Below are 22,101 nucleotides of genomic sequence, written 5' to 3'. Positions count from 1 at the left end.
TTTACTTCCAAAAGTCCTCTCTTCTTAAAACCTAGGAAACAATTCTACCTGGTTCTCTATTCCTATCAATGTGATATAAAGATATCTTATCCTTGCTCAATAGAATTTGGGTTAGAAAAACAGTAGTGTAGAGAATTTTTCCAATCTGCAAGTCTAGTGGACTGTCATCTAGTGATATCACACCACTAAAGTTTTTCTATTTCAGACCTTGCTTAAAGAGCCACATTTATGAATAATTTTTCTTTTTTTGCATTTTTACTTGCTACATACTTTAACAATCATAATCTAGACCAAATATTTTCTACCAAAACTCTTCCAGAAACTTTTTTACTAAACCAATCAATATTTTTGAGAAATAAAAGAGAATTTAAATATGTATTAAATTTCCAAGACATTTAATTTCAATGCAAAATACAACCTCATTATCATCTTTATGTGATCCATTTATGCATAGTCTTTTCAAACAAGACACAACAACAAATGGTACTTAGGCTTAAAAGAGGCATTTTCTATCTTGGACAAATTCAAATGATCAACTAAAAAGATTTTAAAATCACTATTTTTCTTGGTGTTTGAAAAAACAGATAATGTCCAAGACATTAGTTTAGAAGAGAAAGCTAACATATATACCAAGGGAAAAAAAAATCAATAAGCTGCTGTTTCCCTCTCTTTATAAGGTATTTGAACTCGAAAATAAAGGAACTAAACTTTTAAAAACGTTTCTCTGATGGATATGGTTTTAAAAGTTTTCCAAAACATGACAGGCATCATTTCCTTTAACAATAATGACATATCTAACTAACCTATGTCTAGAAAAAAAATGGTTAAAATGCAATTATACTAAGTATTAAAGTAAACATAGAAATTCTGAAAATTAAGATTAGTGACCTAAAAGTGTAACTTTACTTTCTGAATCCAAGCCAAATTATGTAAATAAGAAATAAGTCTATTAAACAAGTCATTCTTTCTTCAATCATTTTACATTTAATTTATGTCCCCATATTTATCTCTGGCTTTCCATCTAAGCAGCCTTAGGTGCTAATCTTTTTGATGACTGATGTACTCTCCACAAGAGGTCCTAAGAAATCTTCCACCACAGGATAAAAAGGCAAAGAAAGCTACATCTCTTAACCAAATGGCAACCAATTATACACATTCCATCAAAATAAGCCTGATCCAGAGCTTAAAATTAGGCCAAAGCCTCTTCTTAAAATTAATGCACAGCATTAAGAGAAGGCAAAAGTGTGTTAATAGGAATTAAAATTGGATGTCCCTTCACAGCAAGCACTGAGAAGGAAGGGAAGATGGAAAACCACAAAATGAGAACTTCATTTTCTTGGACGGATGGAATTGTGCATCTTAGAATGCCCTCTGTACTGCATCTTTAATGTATTGTGGCCAACTAATAAAATCTTAATAGTTGTGTTATAAATTATATTGAACAGAGAATGGCCATAATGAAACATTCTAGGGGCAGGCATAATGGAGGAAAGAAAAGAGTAGGGTCTAGAAGCCATGAGACATGAATTCTAGTTTGGCTCTGCCACTAAATGAGAAATCCCTCGACCTTTCTCTGGACCTGTCTCCTCACCTACACTACAATAGGGGATGTTTATACTGAGAATAGAAAGCTTTAAAAGGAAGATAAAATTACGTTATCTAAAAGTTTCATAGATAGAAACAGATAACGCAATCTGAAACCAACTCTGTTGACTTAAAAAAATATACAAAAATATGGTTGCAAACAGGAAAAAAATTTCTGGCTAAAAATCCCACTGGAAAAGCTTTGCTCATATACTTAGGGAAATGAATTCCTAGATATTAAGCAAAAAAGGTACAATAAATTAATGAAGAGCCTGCTTATCTCCACTTCTATATACACATAGGAAGAAATATTTGGCTAAAAAATTAAATTCTTTTGCAATTAGTGAAATCTTATGTACCAAAAAATTATTATGAAAAACAGAATTGCATTTTCACAAATATTACTCATTTCACATAATCAAAAATATGTCATTGTGAATTATAGCAGAAAATAATACATTGGGAAACGTTGTTATGGCACGAAAGTTTGGGGGTCTTTGGTGAGTTTTGTTGTCTGATAGGTATAATTACATGGCTCTTCCTAATTACTGCTTGATGGTGCTTTGAGTTGTACATATGATTCCTTCTGCTTTAATACGCTCTAGTATCGGTCCATATATCTCCTTTGTAAAGGGCCCAATCAAGCCTTTTGTCTTAATTTCACCTGAAAGAAAAAATAAATATGTAATTACTATTTGGGGAACAAGGGGAAGAACTTACATAAAGAAAGCACCCTTCTGCTAAAACTCCAAGTTGATGAACTATTAGATGCCTGATAATTAAAGAGTTGTTTCAATATTGCCCAGTAAATTCCACAGTGGCAGACTGAATACTGGGACTTTCAGGTGACTAATTTCAGGCAACAGAAACTTTTAGCTGGACCTGTCCATGTGACTGGGCAGAGCAGTCTTAGGTCATTAAGTCAGCAACTGACAGGATCACTCACTCCCTGATCAATCAAAATTACTCCTTAAGATGAACCATACAGAAAAGGGAAGAAAAGAGGGAAGGAAACAAGCATTTATTGGCACCTGCTATGTGTTGGGCACTGTGCTAATAACATAGTCAGCCTGGTTATTTTGACTCCTTTCAGAATGCCCTCAGTGACTCCACACATCAAGTGATCATCTACCCAGATGGCTGGAGTGAAAAGCAATCAATTTTACTTTATTTTAGCTAAACTTGATAAATGCTTCTTTGGTGAATCTATTCCTGATTACTTCTTTACCAAATTCAATTAGTAGTCACCTATACAATTAGCATGACCCTGTAAAGGACTTGCTGTCATGGTGCTTTATAATTCTCTCTATAGTTTGACACTTGAGGACCTTATGGGGAGATGAGGAACATATGCTCAATTTCTTAGGTATCTACCTAGAGAATTTGCGTAGTATGTCATGTAGTGGGATGATCACAGAACATAGAATCAGAAGACCTGGTTCTGTTCTGATATTACCTAGCTATATATCCACAAGTAAATAACTCAACCTTTTGAAAGCTCATTTTCCTTATCTATTGAAAAAAAGATAATGCTACTTGGGCTACAGGTAGGCCATCAAGAAAATGCTTTGTAAACACTAAAGCATTATGTAAATGAGTTATGGTTATTATTGAAGATGTTTGACTCATGATTGCTCAACTAACTGAACGATCTTGTACGGGGTGGGGTGAGAAGGGAATGAAACCTTTGGTTTTTTAAACTATTTCTATTGATATCTTTTGTTTTTACCTCACCTATCATATACTCTCCTCTCCCCTCCAAAATCAAAACAAATGAAAACATACATTACAACAAAGAATGAAAGGGAGAAGGAGAAAACAGTTCAGAAAAACTAACCAACATAATGAAAGGAAAGGAAATATTAATATCTACTGCTACAGTTTCTTAATCACAAACCCTCAGAGTTGATAAAGCAGGTAACTACTACAGAAATTATCTAATAGTGTATAATTCTTGATTCCTCAATGATTTGAATGTATAATTTTGGTGTTCTACTTGGTAAACAATGGATAGGTGCCCAGTAAATGAGTAGCAGAAAGTAATTTAGGAAGGAAAGGAAGGAAGGAAGGACGGAAGGAAGGAAGGAAGGAAGGAAGGAAGGAAGGAAGGAAGGAAGGAAGGAAGGAAGGAACGAATGAACAAACGAACGAACGAACAAATGAACGAAGAACGAAAAATAAAAGAGGTATGTCCCATCTGATTCAAGCATGCAATGAATACTGCTTACCATCCAGGATCATCTTGGCAGCCATGGCTGCTGGCAAACCAACAGTCTTGGCCATGGCTGAAAATCCACTAACCTCACCATATACCACAAGATCGACAGTTTTGTGTTCTAAGTGACCAGAAGGATGTCGTATTCCAAAACTGTCTCTCATCACAATCATATCTCTTTCTGTAGGACCTTAAAAACAAAAGAAAATCCCATTCAAATCTTCTTTATATTTCATTTCACAACTTAACTTCAGCGTTTTTCCAAGGGATTCAAAGAGCAATTTGCCTTTTGCTTCTTTGGCTTTCCTTATCTTTCAGATACTTTCTGCCTCAACAAATATTCTAAAAATATCAATTATAAAGATATTACTAAATTATAAAAGTATTGCCCTTTTAGCCCAATAAGAAAGTGAAAACTCTGAACTGAAAACTAATCTTCTATCCATTTGATTTCATCCAGAGGAGACAATTAGTTCAATGTCAGAACAGCATGGCCACAGATTGAAGGAGGCTTTTATTACATACCCTTTTGGGTATCTCCCCAATACTTATGTTGAATTAATGATCTCAGTTTTAAGTTCTTGTCCCCAGTCACAAAATTACTTGTATTTATTTTATATGTACTTCATGTTTATGTATCAGTGTACATATTATATTTCCCTCTAGTTCATTAATATTTAAGCTCAAGGATGTGGAATTTTCATTTTTAATTTTTCACTCTCAGCACTCAGCATAATGGTTGACATTTAACAGAAGCCTAACAAATACTTCTTACTGTTGAATAAATAGAAATTTCAGAGTCAGTGAAACTCTTTCAGGAAAGTCTTACCCAAGACAAGAATCTCCCCTATAATACCCCTGACAAATACCTATCCAGACTCTGCTTGTATACATCCCATCACAGGAAGCTCCCTGTCTCCCAAAGAAGGTCATTCCATACTCAGAAGGATCTATGTAGGAAGTCCTTCCTTATACTGTAATGAAATCTACTTCCTTATATTTCTGACTTGTTGGTCCTGAATCTATCCTTTGGAGTCCCACAGAATTTCCTCTTTCCCAACACAAACCTCCATGTATTTAAAAGCAGTTATTCCACTAAGGTCTTCTCTTTTCCAAAGTAAACACAACCAGTTTCTTCAACTTACACTCATGTGAAATAATTCAGAGGATTCTTCCTATCCCAGGTGCTCTCTTCTGGACATGCTCCAGCTCATCAATATCCCCCCTTAAAATGAACTACTTAGAACTGAATAAAGTAGTCTAGATGTTGTCTGTCCAAGGGCTGTGTACAACAGGATTATTAATTCCCTTGTTCTAGGCATATATTTCATATCACAAAATCAGCTCTTTTATATTTTCACTTTCTCTTTTCCCTTGTAAAAAATAATCCAATCTCTTTTCCCCTTATATATATGATATCCCTTCATTCCTCCGGCCTCAGTCTAACCTTCTATTCCAGTTCCTGTTCTTTGTAAGCTTTGTAATCTGACACATTAAACCCACAATTGATCCTTCCATCCCCACTAACTATTGTCCTATGTATCCTCTGCCCTTTGTGGCTAAGCCCTGTGAAAAGGCTATCTACAAGAGGTGTAATTATCAGTTCCACATAGAGACTTCCCCATTGCAGTTTGAAATTAAATGAGAATTTTGGGGGAGTTTTGCAGACATGGGAAGGCCAGCAGATGACAGAGAGCCTATGGTCAAATACTTAACCCAAATTTTGCAATAAGGTACAGTAAGCATCTCATAAAAGAAAAAGAAAAAAAATCAAGATTTCTTCTTGGCGTGAAAGGAGGGTCAAAAAATTTTACACGGATTTTTCATTTCTTATGGGTGCCATGTCCTTAACCCCTGTCGTGTGGAAGGGATAACTGTATTTCTATTTTCTCTCCTCTAACTTAATTTTAACCCCTTATAATCCAACATCTAACCTCATCATTCTGCTGAAACTTTCTCCAAAATTATCCATGATTTCTTAATTGCCAAATCCAATGGCCTTTTCTCAGTTCTTCCAAATTGAACTCATTGTCTTTCCCCCTAAACCTTCTTCCTCCTCGTTCTCCTCCTCCTCCTCCTGCTCCTCACTTTCATCTGTCAAGGGTCATACCATCTTCCCAGTCCCTTAGGCTCATAACCTAGAGACTATCCTCAACTCCTCACTATCTCCTACCCCATCCCCATATCCAATATGTTACCAAGACCTGTTGATTTCACCTTGGCAATGTCTCTTGAATACACCCCTTCTTTCTTTTGATACTGCCACTATTCTGGTGCAAACCCTCATCACTCATGCTTGGACTATTGAAATAATCTGCTTACTAGCGTGTCTGCCTTCTTCAAGTATCAGCAACTGCAATCCATCCTGCTAAAGTGATTTTCCTGCTAAAGTGATTGTCCTAAAATGGTCCAACCATATCGTTCCCCTACTGCATAAATTTTACTGGCTCTCTATGGGCTGCAGGATAAAATTCAAAATCCTATATTTGGCATTTGAAATCCTTCTTCACCTAGGTCCCCCCTCCTCCACTTTCCAGGCTTCTTAAAACTTACTCCAGTGACGGTGGCCTCCTTGCTATTCCATAAACAATATACTCTCTCTCACCTCTGGGCATTTTTTCTGGTTGTCCCCCATACCTGAAATGCTTTCCTTCCTTGGCTTCCTTCAAGTCCCATCTAAAATCCTATCTTCTCCAGGGAGTCTTTCCCAATGCCTCTTAATTCTAATGCCTTTCCCTTCTTATTTATCCTATATTTATCCTATAAATAGCTTGTTTGTGCATATTTGTTTTCCTGTTTCCCTCATTAGATTGTTGAGGACAGGAGACTGTGTTTTGTCTCTTTTTGTATCCCCAATATTTAGCACAATGTCTGGCAGGTAGCAGGTATTCAGTAAACGTTTATTGACTGACTAACTGGTCCTATATTTACAAATATTTAGGAAACATGATATTGCATACCATAGGAAAGTTTCATCACTAAATGATTAGAGAATGCATCCACAAGAGACCCTGCTCTGGGGACCTGTTCATCTCCAAGTAAACCAAACCTGTGTGAAAAGGAAGAAAGCTGCTTTAGTTCATTTCCCAAATTAGATCTCCTAGTAAGATTCCTCCAATAACAACATCAACAGATACTTAAATAGCTCTTTGAGAGGCAGCATAATTTAGTGGACAGTATCAGTCTCGGAGTCAATAATACCTGGGTTTAAGTTTCTCCTATGATGTACAGTGGGATGTTAGATGGTACAGTGGATAGAGTACCCAACCTGGAGTCAGGAAAATCCGGGTTCAAATTTGACCTCAAACACTTACTAGCTGTGTGATCCTAGACAAATTATTTAACCCTGTTTGCCTCAGTTTTCCCATTTATAAAATGAGCTAAAGAAGGAAATGGTAAACCACTCCAGTATCTTTGCCAAGAAAACCCCAAATGGGGTCACAGAGAGTCAGGTGACTGGAAATGACTGAACAACAAATGCCACATAGTGACTGTGTGACTCTGGGCAAATTACTTAACTTCTTAGTATTCCAGAGAACTCTCTAAAACCGTAACTTTTAATAATGGTTACCAAGCTTCATTTGGTAGAGGGAATTCTCCCAGGAATGTAATCATAGGTTTAGATTGAAGAAATAGAATGCTTAAAGGTTTACAAAGTGATTTACATAAAGTATTTCCTCTGATCTTCACAATGACCCTATGAAATAGATGTTATTACCTCATTTTATCAGTGAGGAAGCTGAAACTAAAAAAAAGTCAAGTTAAATGATTTGCTGAGGGTCACAAGCTAGTAAATGTCAGAAGAGGGATGCAACCCCATGTCTTTCTGTTTTCCAAAGTGTAAGATTCTATCCACAATGTCAAACCACCTCTCAATTCCACCCAAACTAGAGAATATCTGACTGGATTAGTTAATTTTTAAGATGAATGGCAAAAGTCACAAGGTGATACTGCTTTAAAAAACCCTTTGCCAGGATGGAGAAATCAGTTTCTTTAAAACAGAATTTGTCCACTCAGTATTCCCTTGAATACAAGGAAAGAATGCTAACATTGTTTGAGGATTTGTAGAATCATAGGATTTAAGGTTTGGAGAAAACTTGGACATAATTGAATCCAATATTCACTTAAGAATATCTTAAGAATTCAGATGGCCCATGTTAAACATAGCTGCTAAGTTGTGCTGTCCCAGATTTTTAACTAGGATATATGCCAATAAACACTAAAGACAGTCAACGGAAAGAAGCAGGGCTTGGCACATAATTTGCCACCAACAAATATTTAGGGAAATAATTTGAACTGAAAATGAATTCATCTGGCATTGTTCAGGAACTGCATAGGAAAGGGATTCTGATAACTTAAATGGCATCATAATGAATGAATTTCTCTTCTTTTACTTTTTGCTCCAAATTTATCATGAGATGGAACATGGTAGACCAAGGGAAATATTCTAACATTGGAACAGCAAATCCAAAGAGAAAATAAATCTCAAATTCTATGCTAACTTTTTTTTAATGGAATATGCTAATGAATGCCAGCATTAAGAAATAGCACAGAAAGTTGCCTACCACTCCACAGCCTGCAGCTGCGTGTCATCACCATCCAGTCTCTTGTAGACAGCTTCCTTCAGTACATCATGACTGGAGGAAGGTGAAATCCCAACCAATTCACAGAGCAGTTCTTTCTGATTACAAAAATAGGCACACAAATCCTAAATTAATGTTTAAGTTTAGAAAAGTACAAATGATTAATTATTAAAAGCACTTCCTGTCAGTCACACTTCAAAAAAGTCTCAGTATTTATATGTGAAAAACATACAGTTCTTAAAATCTATATAAAGTATAAAATGATTAGTATTCCTTCTATTTTTAAAAAGTAACTTATAAAGGAAAAATACATGAATTATACCTTCAAGATATATTTCAGCAACAAAGTAATGAACTATAATGTTAAAACCATACATTACAGAAGAATTTAATTACTGTATAATTGTACAATAGTACATATTTATATGGCACTTTAAAGCATGCTAAATATCACAAATATCTTATTTATTCTTCACAATACTCCTCTGAAGCAGATAGAATAATTGTCTCCCTTTTCTAGATGATGAAACAAAGGTCCTGAAAATTTATGTGGTTTATCCAAGGTCACATAGCTAAAAAGTGACAGTGTCAGAACTAGAATCCAAGTTTTCTGGCTCCAAAGCTATGGTTCTTTCATCTATATCATGCTTTCTCTCTCAAGTATATTCCTACCCTCAACAAAATCCTTTCCAGACTACCTTCCTTTTGAGTGCAGACAGTGGCTGCTACAGCAGCCAACAGCAAAGGCCAAGCTTGTTGAAAAAGCCCAGTCCTGTTGAAAAGATAGGAATATATAAACAAAACAAATTTTTCTGCTCATGAAAGTGGTATTAAAAGGGGGCAAAAAAAAAAAAAAAAAAGAAAAAAAGGAATTATAATTTAAGGGACACCTTAAATCGCCTGTTAGACAACTTGGAGAATAGTAGAATAAAATGTACCATATGAATGTAATGGAATATTATTGTGCCATCAGAAATGATGATAAACAATTTCAGGAAATCTTTTGTAGAACTAACCTAGACTAAAGTGAGAAGAACCAGAAGAACAATTTATAAAAGGACAAAAACACTGTAAAATAAAGATAACTTTAAAAGACTTAAGAACTCCATGGCTAACATGGAAATATGTTTTGCATAACTTCACATGTATAATGGATATTATATTACTTGCCTTCTCAATGGGTAGAAAAGATTCTGGAGAGGAGAGAATTTGAAATTGAAAAAAAATTTTAAATGAATTTTTTTTAGAAAAATACTTAACTCTGAATAACGCAATGACCAACCATATCTCCAGAGAGGATCTATGTTAAAGAATGTTACTCTCTCTAGATATAAAGGTGATAAACTCAAGTTGCAGAGAGACATATTTTTGAACACAGCCACAGCATACATATTTGTCACAAGATTTTTTTTTTAAAACTACCTTTCTCTCATTTTTTAGGTGAGGGAAGGGGGATTGGAGGGGAGTGGATTAGCAAGAATCATGATCAAAAAAGGGGGATGGTATACAATAACTTTTTTTTAAAGCTCAGAACAGAATAGAAAGAAATTCAGAAGGAAGCACAGATAAGCAAGAATTTTGGAAGCAATGAGTAGAATTTAGTATATTCTTTTAAAAAATCTATCAGTATATAATGGAGGTTTATGGTTTCATTTAGAATCCTCTTTTACATTCTGTATGTATAGAAATGTTCTTCCTTTGATGTTTAAGTTCAAGAATTTTTTTAAAAAAAGTAATAACATAAGCATGACCAAGTTGATTAGATTTAGAAGGGTAATAAAACAACATTCACAGTTAGTAAAATCAAGAAAACAATACACACAATGACTATAGTGACATACTCATAAAAAATAATAAACAAAAGTGAATGTTCAATAAAATGATCAAGATTGACCCAACTGTGAAAACGTCCCTCTCTCCCTTCTCTGCAGAGGTGGGAAAGTAAAGGTATTTTCATGCACTGCATATGGTATTAGACACTAACAATGTATTAGTTCATTTTGCCGAATTACTTTTTTCCCTCTTTTAAAACTGTTTTTACAAGGCATGGCTTAGTTAACTTGTTCAGTAGAGAGAGATATATTTGGAAATGAAGGTCATATCATGAAAAATTGTAAAAGAATAGAAAGAACAAGTAATGTTCATAGCTCTTCAACCAGTTACCAAGCTTAACAGCTCCCTTCCCTACTCCTCTTTACCCTCCCCCCCAGAAAATTATCTTTTAGGTTGCAACTGATTATGAACTGAAAGTTGCATATTTACCACACGAAAAAAATCAAAACAAAACACAAATTGAAGACAGCTATGGAAAAGTGAAGAAAAGAATTTGGTGAAAAGACACCAGAAATCAATAGCTTGCTTTGAAATTAACCGGCCATGTGGCATTGAATGAGTCACTTGCCTTCTCGAGAACTCAGTTTCCTTATCTAAAAAACGATGGCCTAGATGATATCTTAATATTTTTCCAGTTCTCATATTCTACCATTATGTAATAAATAACACAACTACTTTAAAAAATCCTTTCCTGTCTGATGTTTAAATTTTAAAGAATAAAATCCAGTGAGAAAGGAGATTTAATTTTAAATAAATGTTATAAAAAATCGAAGGCATTACTTTTTGAAGGGAAAAAAGAAAACCTAGACTTGAAAAGATTGCAAACACAACAAAAACTGAATCTCAGAGGAACTTGCTATATCACTTGAGACTATGGGCAGACTGGGTTAAAAAAGTTTCTCTCTGGGAATTTAATAGGCCACTATAAGAGAAATGGTGACCTTGGGATATACTACTGTCTATTTTTCAGGAAGTATGAATACTTCTTAAGCCATGTCCATGGGTCCAACTAATTTGATGGGAAAATGGAAAAGGGAGTCAGAAAGAAGGAATAATGCTTCTTAAACCCTTAGTCTCACTTTATTCCCAACAACATGAGCCATTTCTGCAGACCGTGAGAAACTGAACACGTCATTGGCACCATGATCAACCAACAACTGTGTAAAGGATTTAGCTCTGTCAGTTTGTCACAGAAACTCCTGGAAAATATATTTGCTTCCAGCTATATAAGGTTCCATGCATATCATCCAGAAAGATTGAGGTGTGGTTGCCATAGGAACCATGTCAGGAGCAAGGTGACACATTAGAATTTATAAACTAAGACTGACAAGCATTCTCCCATAATGTCAAAGGAGTTAGTAAATCTGATATCTGCTCTAAGTATTCAAGGATAGTTTGGCATTTTTTTCTAAAAATTTTTGGAAGCATTGTTCTCCCCCAAACCCCAGTCTGATTTCAGTTTTGATTTCACTGTCAACACAAAGAAAAGACAAAAATGTGTTGACCATAAAAAGTGTGACCTGCTAGTTGTAAGCTACACACAACTTGTCAGACACTTACCCAGGTGATAGGAGAGGCCTCAGGACTAAGGGCAGGGTATACTTCTCTATTTATTAGTCCCAGTTTTACAAATCCATTCAAAGCTTTGGCAAATCCCTAAAACAAAAGAGAGTTAATAATGTATGATATGCTTCTCTTTTCAAAGAAAAGGAAAGCATTATTTAAAGAGATTACTATCATTCTCACTATACTTGGCAAACATAGAAAATCAACACTCCATCTCCTGAATGAATCTCATGTTCCAGTCTCCAGACTCCTTGTTTGTACATATGTACAAGTCACTCATTTCAAGAATATACTCTCTCCCATTCCCTGTCTCTCAGAATCTTTATTTTCATTTGTCAATAAGAAAAAGCATCTCTTATATGCAAGACATTGCCACAGGCCAGTGCTGGAAATATAAAGACAAAAGTGTAGTCCCTACCCTTGGGAAGCTTACTTTCTCCTTGGGGCAGGAATTGGGGGTGGGGCAGAGATGCAAAGGTAAATGCAACATAATTGGAGGGGAGAGACAGAACTAACATAGAATAAAACCAGAAAAGGCTGTCCATATAGGATAGCTGGGGAGTGGACAGGATCACCATGCCTGAGGGTATCCTATTCTTCTGAGCACTCCTCTGCTCAATCCAATGACCTTGTGGTGGAAAAAAACCACTAACACTGCCTTCTCCTCTTTTTCTTTCCTCCTTTTGCCTCAGCAGTTTTGAGATGAAGTTGGGCAACTCTATTCCTTCTAGTGCAGTGGAGGACCACCAGGTCTGCCCTGCCTCTCTGCCTTGATGTCTCCATGCAGTATCACCGTAACTAACTAGGCACCCAATCTGGACTTTGCCACTCACCAGCACATGCACACTTAGGACTTTCAGCCTTTTCCATCTACCCTGCAACTGAACTTTCTTCTATATGTTTTCTCTACCAATTAAAATATAAGTTCCTTAAGAGCATGAATTGTCTCAATTTTTCTATTTGAATCTATTTGGTACATAATAAATACATAATAATTTTTTTTCCCATTTATTCCTAGATTGGGGAACCTAAACTGAAGCTCAGAAAGCTAGGGATTTTAAGTGGTGGTAAGCAGGGAGTAAATTCCAGGCATGTAGAACAGCCTCGATGGAGAGTTAGGAGTTGTAATGTCAAGTTTAAGAAACAGCAAGCCAGACAGTTTGGTAGGTACATGAAATGAATGAAAGGGTAGCACCCTGGATAGTGCACTGGGCTTGGAATCAGGAAATCTCAAGTTCAAACATGGTCTCAGACAGGGGCTGTGACTCTGGAAAGTCACTTAACTTGTTTGCTTCAGTTTCCTCAACTATAAAATGGGAATAATAGCACCTAGCTCACAGGGCTGTTGTTATCTCAAGTGAGATAACATTGGTAAAAGAGATTACCTAGTGCCTGGCACATAGCACATACTATCTAAATGCTTGATCCTTTCCTTTTTTCCTTTAAAATACATCCAGAAATGCAGACTGGAGCAAGGTTGTGAAGCTTTCCAAGCTCATGTGACACCTCATCTAAGAAGTGTCCACTGATTATTTCCCAGTGTACATTCTTTCCTTCCTGAAATTATCTTGTATTTGTGTTTGTTAGGAGTCTAACCCTCTAAACCGAGGGTCTGTGAACTTTAAAAAAAATAAATGACTGTGTATACACACATAAGTATATATAAACTGTATTTCAATACAATTGGTTTCCTTTGTAATTCTATGTGTTTTATTTTATGCATTTAAAAATACTATTCTTAGAAGGGATCTGTAGACTGATGGTCAAAGGGGTCCATGCAAGAAAAAAAGACTTAAGAATCCCAGATGTGCATCTTGTCTTCCCTCCCCATCACCCAGTAAGATGTTAAATTCTTTGATCTTGTTGCTATTTAATTTTTATCTTTGCAAGCATTGTTCCTTGTACAGTACAAGGTGCTGTATAGTATACAGTAGGTTATAGTATATAGTATAGTTATAGTAGGTGCTTAATAGAATGTCTCCCAAATTCAACTGATTTGAAAACAGTCACTTCTTTTACTTCATAGCTGGTATTTATGAAGCCAGGTGCACAAAATGAAAGACCATAGCCTTGCATTACAGATAAAAATGTTGATTCTTGTAAGAGGTCTCAAGAAAACTGTCCTTGTTTTCTGTCTTTGAGCATGGTGGGGGAAGAGTGGAAAGCAGTTGTGGGGACAGAGGTAGGGATGGACCATTTGCACAGAAGTAAAATTGCTCAGTCTCTGCTACACACTGAGAGACAGATAGTAGGTGTAAGAAACCTGCAGTATAGTGTTAATATGTTTGGGAAATGAAATAGAAGACATACATGGGATCAAAAGAATGTTAAACATATAACCACCTCCTGACAGAGGGGCTGTACACAAATCACAGAAGAACACATGCATTTTTGGAGATGGCCACCACAGGGATGCTACAAATATTTTTAAAAGGACTTTTTTTTTCTTTTTTTCCAATGAAGGAAGTAGAAGGGAAAGAAAATATTATTAACTGAAAAAAAAAGAAAAAGTAAAAGACTGAAAAAGGAGACAGGTCAGTCAGCAAATGAGAGTAGGAATACCAAATGGATCACCTAAGTGTTGCAGTCTTATCCACTAAATATTAAAATGCAATGCATTTATCAATCTCTTAAGATGTGCAAAGCACTATTCTTGTTGCTGGGAATAGAGAGTTAGACACTAAGCTGACTCTGCCTTCAAGGGATTTACATTTCTACTAGAACCAAAGAAAGGCCACTAACACAGGATTAGTGGGGAGACGTTGACAGGAACTGAGAAAGGATGAGAAAATGTCAAAGAGATGAAGCCTGTACCTGTGGTTTGTGTACTTATAACAAGAAGATCAAAGGTTCAAGGTATATTAAGGGACAAATTGCATGCTATGCCTTCAGAAAAAATCTCGTTCAAAGGTATGGTCAATTTTGCTTAAACCACAAATGGTGAGAAGCATCAGCCAAAACCCCTCAAACCAAGGAATAACCCACTCAACTGGTTAAGAGCTATACAACACTAAGAATGCTGGCAGACAGTTTCTTTACTATTTATAAACATCCATTTTTCTCCAAGCAAAAGGTGTTTATATTTTAATAACCCTTAAAAGGGTTTGTTTTTGTTCAATCACATATGAATCTTTGTGACCCCATTTGAGTTTTTGTAGCAAAGATACTGGAGTGGTTTGCCATTTCCTTTTCTAGGTGAGGAAACTGAGGCAAACAGGGTGAAGTAACTTGTCACACAGCTAGTGTCTGAGATTAGATCTGAACTCACAAAGAGGAGGTCTTCCTGACTTTGGGCCCAATGCTCTATCGCACCTCCTAACTGACCTTTTAAAAGGATTATTGCAACCAAACTTTAGGATTCTCTTATTAAAGGAAAAAGGAGCAGTTACGTGGTGTAGTGGGTAGAGTGCCAGCCCTGGAGCCAGGAAGACTTACGTTAAAGAACTCCCATGTAAGGAAACTCCTTCTACCAAAGTAGATTGGCACCTTTCCTATGACTTATTTTCTTAGAGTGGTTTAAAGAACTAAGAGGTTAGGACTTGGCTGAGGTCACAGATAGTACATGCCTGAGGCAGGACTTGAACCCAGGACTTCCCGGATTCCAGAATGGTTCTCAACCCACTACATCATGCGTAGATAAAAATATGTGAATGCATCACCAACAACAAAATGTATAAGGTCCGGAACAGGTAGACATCTTTGACACCTAAAACTCACCTTATATCGTAGAGTCCCTCGCAACAACGTATGAACAGACTGAATATCATATATCTCAGCATACTTGATACTATCTCTGTTGGGGTAGCCTTCCAAATTTAATCCTGGGAAGTAATCCATGGGGGTAACATAATCAAGAAAAGATGCCCCACCAGCTTCAATCACCTGATGAAAATTGAAAAAAAGATAATAATCAGTACCAAAAACACCATTCACAAACCCACCAAATTTCACAAGCTATAGTAACGTCCCATTCTTTAGTAATAAAAACACATTATTTGTTAACAAGTTTTAAGTTTTACAAAATGCTTTCCTCACAACAGCCCTGAGATCTAGACATTGCAGTAATGTCTCCATTTTACAAATGTTAAAAGATTTGCCACAGGCCATATGCTGCTAACAAGTGTCTGAACTAGAATTCAAAGTCAGGATTGTCCTGGATCCATTCAAGGGCTTTTCCATTGTAACACATTACTTTTCTTACGGGGTGCTGCCATCACTGCTCCCTTATCCCAGGCACTCAGACAGTATTTATTCTAAATCCCACTGGATAACTGGGATTACAACTAAATTTTGACAGGACCATAAATTGAGGGCTCAAAGGGACATTAAGTAATCAAAAGAGTCCAATCTCCTCACTTTCCAGATGAGGGAAAAAAAAGAAATCCACGTAACTTGCCCCAAACCATTGGGACAGTAAATGGCAGAAATGAAATTAGGACTTCAGTGTTCCATTTCCAAATCCAGTTCTCTTTCTGCTGAAATATATTGAGATTTGAATTTTTAAAATAACTAAAGCAATTAATTATAATTAATATCAAAAGTAATTGACTACAAATAATTTTCAACAACAAACCAATTAATTTTTCACATAAAACTAGGTTATAAAGATCAACTTCGATATACAGATAGGTCTAAATCCCATTGGATAGTTGGGTTTTACAACTAAATTACGATAGGACAATAAATTGAGGGCTCAAAGGGACATTAAGTGATCAGGGAATCCAATCTCCTCACTTTCTACATGAGGAAAAAAAGTCCAGATAACTTTCCCCAAACCATTGTAAATGGCAGAAATGGAATTAGGACTCCAGTCTTCGATTTCCTAATCCAGTACTTTTTCCATTGAAATTAACTGACTTTAACTCTAAACAACAACTAAAGCAATTGATTGTAGCTCATTTCCAAAGTAATTGATTTTCAACAACAAAATCAATTACTCTTACCCATAAAATTGATTAAATTATAGATAGACTTCAATGTACAGATGAGTCTAACAGTTTATCAGTTAGTCACTCACTCTGTGATCATTTCCATCATCTTTGTTTTTTCAGCCACCTACATATGTCTATAGTATTGTCTTTTGTATACTCATAATCGATGTGTACGTGGAACTTGTAGTTCTGCTTTCTTCACTTCATGTTATTTCATATGTCTTTCCATTAGATTATAAGCTCCTTCAGGTTAGGGATTGTTATTTTTCATCTTTATAACCCTAGCATTTACCTTAGTGCCTTACAAGTATTATATGTTTAATTAACTTGTTGGTTTTTTTTAACATATCTCATATTATCAATATATCATATTTGTCCTTCTTAACTGCATTCTAGTATTTCATGATATTGACATAATCACCGATCATTGAGTCATTCCTCAATTGTCAGACATTTAAATTGTCCCCTACATTTTCAAAATGCCAGAATCAATCACCAGCCCTGCCAAATATTTAATGAAAACCTACCACATGCAAGGCAGTTTTATATGCATGAGTATCTTTTCTACCCCCAACAAAACTGTAAAATCCTGGAAAATGGATACAAAGGCATACAATTCTGTATCCTTTACTTTCTCACCCCCAGTGCAGCACACAGAGTAGGCATTCTCTGCTCCAGAGATACTGTCCCTTGGATGGAACATTCTATCTCTGTCGACTATGTCTTTTCACTGGTAGTCTCCCATGCCTAGAATGCGCTCTCTCTCTCCTTACACCTCTGCCTTTGGACTTCTGTGCCTTCCTTTAAGTCTTAGTTCAAATCCTATCTTCTGCAAGTCACCTTTTCCATTCCCCCTCAATACTAGTGCCTTCGCTCAGAGATTGCCTCCCATTTGCCCTTAATATATGTTACACATAAAAAGTTGTTTGAAGGTTGTCCTCCCCGTTAAGGTAGGACTGGTGTTGCCTTTCTTTAATTTCCAGTGTCTGGTATATAGTTGTTGTTGCTGTTGTTGTAAGTACTTAACAAAAGCCACCTGACTTGATCCAATTTGAGTACATTTCTTAATTTAATTTATATGACTACAAGCCCAAGAATAAGCATATAGCCAAAATTCAGAGAAATCATATCCAAGCCCTTGTTGGTTACTAGGTGATGACATTTTTTTTCCCCAGTCAGAGCAAATCAGGAAGACTTTCCACCGAAGTTCAATGGGATCATCAACTAAAATGGTGAATTAGTGCAGGCAATATCTATAAGGACTCTTTTAAGGTTTAAGCAGTGAAAGGGGAAAAGGGGAGGATTAGAGATAAAACAGTATAACAATTTAATCCTCATTTCCTTGGAAGAGTGGGTACAGTTCTGTGTGTGTGCGTGTGATCATTTCTTTTTTTTTTTGTGGCGTGTCTGAATCTTCCTAACCCATTTTTTGGCAGAGGTACTAGAGTGATTTACCATTTCCTTCTCCAGCTCTTTTCACAGATGAAGAACTGAGGAAAACAAGGTTAGGTGACTTGCCTAGGGTCACACAGCTAGTAAGCATCCTAGGCAGATTTGAACTTGGGAAGAGGAGTCTTCCTGACTTCAGGCCCAGCACTCTATTCACGTGCCACCTGGTAGCCCTTAGAGTGCATCTACTAACTAAACTATACAGGGGTTGCTATCTGCATGGGTGGTTGCTATACTGATCCTTTAAATATTCCTCAATATGACAGGATCCTCCCTAATTGCCTGAATATACTGAATGGTAAAAATTCCATTGAAAAACTTGGGGACCTAAAATCAACAGGTAGGCTTAATATAACTCCATCAATTGGTATCTTGACTTCTCTAATAATATAGATTCACCTCTCCACTGAGTAGATATTTAGCAGGTTGCATTATGTTCATTAAGACGCCAACTGGGCTCCAGCTGAATTTGTATCTCAAAGGATTGTCAGAATGCTCTGGTGCTGGCAAGCCACCACAAAAGGAGACATAAGATTCAATCTGTAAGAGAATTTGCATAAATCATATTATCAATAGGTTAAGGAAAACAATTCACTGCAGGAACAATTCCAGTTATACCACAATGAAATAAACCGTTGAGTTTGTGTCTTGTGCTCCCTTCTGCAATCAGAAATACCTGCCTTGGGTCAATTCATACTCAATTTGACTTGTCACTGTCATGGATAAAAGAAGAACATTTTATAAGGGCAGATAGACCTTGAGGGCAAAAAATAATTATTTTGACAGTTAAGTTCCTACTGAATTTTGAATCCAGCTTATAAAATTTTACAATGCATCTCATCTTCTTAAATATATCATAATCTTGAGAACTGATTAGTCATCTTTAAATACAGCAATTGACTGACTAGAAGTAATATCATTAGTACATGCTCAGAAGAAATAGGAAGGCACTGGCAGACCAAAAGATGAGTGACGTTCAATAACATTCATTTTTTTCTTGTGTAGATCAAATTGTTGGCCCACTTCTCTCTAAACAAATGCAAAAATTATTTCACTGCACTGCAATATTGCTGGGAAATATATTTGTCTATAAATGGTTCATTGCCTGGGATTTGGTCATCTTGGGATCCTTAGGAGAACAGGCTTCAAGCTGGAAGGGAATTTAAAAGCTAATCTACCCATTTTATAGATGAAGAAACTAAACAGAGAGATCATACAGGGCATAAGTGGCAGTGCCAGGGTTTGAACATAGACCCTTTGTCTCAAATCTACCATTCTTTCCACTGTACCACTTCTCACTTTTTTGTTTTAATAGAAATTTTTGCCTTGTGGGATTCAATTAACTATGTCTAATCGAAGTCTGTGTGGTTCCTTTTGTGTCACTCTTGTGAATTGTGATCTATTTCAGTATTGGTGCTATCAGGAACAGAATCACTTTAGTAATCACACATTCCAGCATGAATTTAGTTCTACTTGTAAATCCAAGGCTAGGGCATCACAAATGTATACTGAGAAAGAATTCCATGCATTTATCCATAATTGGGGAAATACAGCTGCCCTATAGGAGAGCCAGGAAGAGTCAGATGGAGATTTTGCCCCAGTATAATTTCAGGGGAAGCTTCAGCTTTTAGGTGGCTCTTGGGATAGAGCGCTGGGCCTGGAGTCAGGAGGACCTGAATTCTTATCTGGCCCCAGATACTTATTAGCTCTGTGACCCTGGGAAAGTCACTTAACTTCTGTTTGCCTTACTCTACTGGAGAAGGAAATGGCAAAGCTCTCCATTAGAAGGGCAGATAGATTTGTTGCCAAGAAAACCCTATGGCCAGTATGGTCCATGAAGTGACAAAGAGTCAAACATGACTATAACAACAAAGCTTCACAAGGCTAATTTTTGTGATAAAGATGGTGGATAGGGAAAATTGAGTTAACATTTAAATTTACCTATTGCAGAGAGGCACAGCCATTAATTCACAGAAGTTAAGGGAACTAGTTTTGTAGTAGAAAAGACAGCATGTTGTATGAAGCCAGTCAGAAGACCTGAGTTAGAGTTCTGACTGAAACTGAGCAAGGTGACCCTGAGTCAATCATTTTCTGATTTTCATCCCCATTTCCTTATCTGGAAAATGCCAATAATACACTACCAATATTGTAGAGTTACTAAAAAGAAAGTGCTTGCAAAACTTGAGGTGATATATAAAGGTGTTGTTATTTTTAGAGTTTAACAATAGACTATAAAAATTAATCTAAATTATTCATCATCACATTAGTTCATAATGAGGTCATGCACACCTTCAGGACTCTAAAAACCATCAGTCGACCATCCTATCTGAGGACTGTTAGGGAAAGAAGTATTCTTATGGATCATCTAGTCCATTCCTCTAATTTTATAGGTTAAATGAGGCTGAAAGGTTGAGAATGACTTGACCAAAGTCCACCTAAAGCAGAACAAGGACAACCATCCAGGTCTTATGGCTCTTAATTTAGTGCTCGTTCTACTGTACTTCAGTGACTCCTAAAAAGACACCCCATTCACTTCTCTCCATTCACTCCACTACCACAAGTTTCGTCTCTTTGTTACCATGTATACTCACTTTAAATGCTTTAAAACCAAATGAAATATATCACAGAGATCTCTTCCTACATATGTCAACGTATTTGTCATATTCATCTGTGCTCTTCAAAAATGCAAGTGCTGGTTGTATACTAATTTCAAAGGTGGGAGTAGCACCAGTTTAGTTCCAGTTAGACACCTCTACATGCATGAAAATCTGCATTCATAAAATCCACCCAACATGACACTGTCATAGAAAAGCACATTATCATCATGGGGTATTTCTTGCATGGAAGAAACCAGATTAAGATATTCCTAAATAAATCTTACCGTGGCTCCAACTTCTTTAGCTCTATCAATTGTTTCCATGGCCAACATATGGTCAAGACCAGGATCCAATCCCAGTTCTCCAATTATTGTGATGCCAGCATCATCCACACTAAAAGAATTGGAAAAGTGGGAAATGAAAAAAAAGTTCATAAAATGAAAACATTTCAGTGGAGCCACAAGCCACCTATTCTAGGGAATACTCAGAAGACTGACCTTTTCTCCAGTTCCTTGATGGCTGGTGTAATGTAGCTGGCAGTGATCATGTTCACTTTGCTGGCAATACATGCTTTGGCCACAATAGGATGTAATACATATGGTAGCAAGCTTCAAGTGGAAAGAGGAGGGGAAGACATCTGATTATGATATTACAACCACTTTCTTGATTAGAAACTAACACTCTACCTCCTGATGATGGGCATATCTTGTTTATCTAACACACAGATTCATGAAATGTTATGATTAAAAATGATTTTTACCAGACATTCATGTTTTAAGTGTACTAGAGAGTGGAGGCTTTAAAATTTTTGTCTTTAAGGAACAAAAATCACTCTCTCATTTTACCAAAAACTTAGTTTTCTAAGTTCAGTTTTCTATATGTGGTTTTCACCAAATACAGACACTTTGGTACTTGCATCAAAGACATGATTCTAATGTCGCCAAGACCCAAAGTTTTTATTTGCCTCCAGGCAAGGACCGTAGACCAGCATACAATTTCTCTCTCCTTTAGTACTCAATAATGGAAGCATTTATTAAATGCCTATGATGTACAAGGCACCAAACTAACTTCAGAGAATACAAGAACAAAAACAAAAAGTGTCCTTGAAGACAGTGGGGGGATATGCTATGTAGAAAGACCAGTAAATACTAAATAATCTAGCTGTTAGATAGCTAGGTGATATGGTGAATAGAGTGCTCAGGAAAACTTGAGTTCAAATTCTACCTCGGACACTCAAGTGGCAAGTTATTCAACCTCTCTCAGCCTCGATTTACTCATCTGTAGAGTGAGGATAATAGCCCCTACTTCATAAGGTTGTTGTTAGGATTGAATGAGTTAATATC

At 36.4% G+C, this 22,101-nt stretch overlaps 1 protein-coding gene across 3 annotated transcripts in view; it reads right to left on the bottom strand.

Annotated features, from left to right (window-relative positions):
• Positions 1–378: 378 nt before the first annotated feature.
• The window catches only part of AASS (aminoadipate-semialdehyde synthase), a 72,610-nt gene continuing 50,887 nt past the window's right edge, over positions 379–22,101 (bottom strand). For all 3 annotated transcript variants that reach the window (XM_072652895.1, XM_072652896.1, XM_072652897.1), the window contains 9 exons: positions 21,256–21,366; positions 21,043–21,151; positions 18,561–18,701; positions 15,499–15,663; positions 11,776–11,871; positions 8,365–8,480; positions 6,760–6,848; positions 3,813–3,989; positions 379–2,248 (listed from right to left, as the gene is read on the bottom strand). In XM_072652895.1, the coding sequence (XP_072508996.1) occupies positions 2,130–2,248; positions 3,813–3,989; positions 6,760–6,848; positions 8,365–8,480; positions 11,776–11,871; positions 15,499–15,663; positions 18,561–18,701; positions 21,043–21,151; positions 21,256–21,366 (1,123 nt within the window). In that variant the 3' untranslated portion in view covers positions 379–2,129. The remainder of the gene's footprint in view (positions 2,249–3,812; positions 3,990–6,759; positions 6,849–8,364; positions 8,481–11,775; positions 11,872–15,498; positions 15,664–18,560; positions 18,702–21,042; positions 21,152–21,255; positions 21,367–22,101) is intronic.

Source organism: Notamacropus eugenii, chromosome 3 (genome assembly GCF_028372415.1).
Source record: "Notamacropus eugenii isolate mMacEug1 chromosome 3, mMacEug1.pri_v2, whole genome shotgun sequence".
Classification (NCBI taxonomy): domain Eukaryota; kingdom Metazoa; phylum Chordata; class Mammalia; order Diprotodontia; family Macropodidae; genus Notamacropus; species Notamacropus eugenii.
Note: the sequence above shows the minus strand (reverse complement) of the source record. Positions and strands in the feature narration are given on the sequence as shown.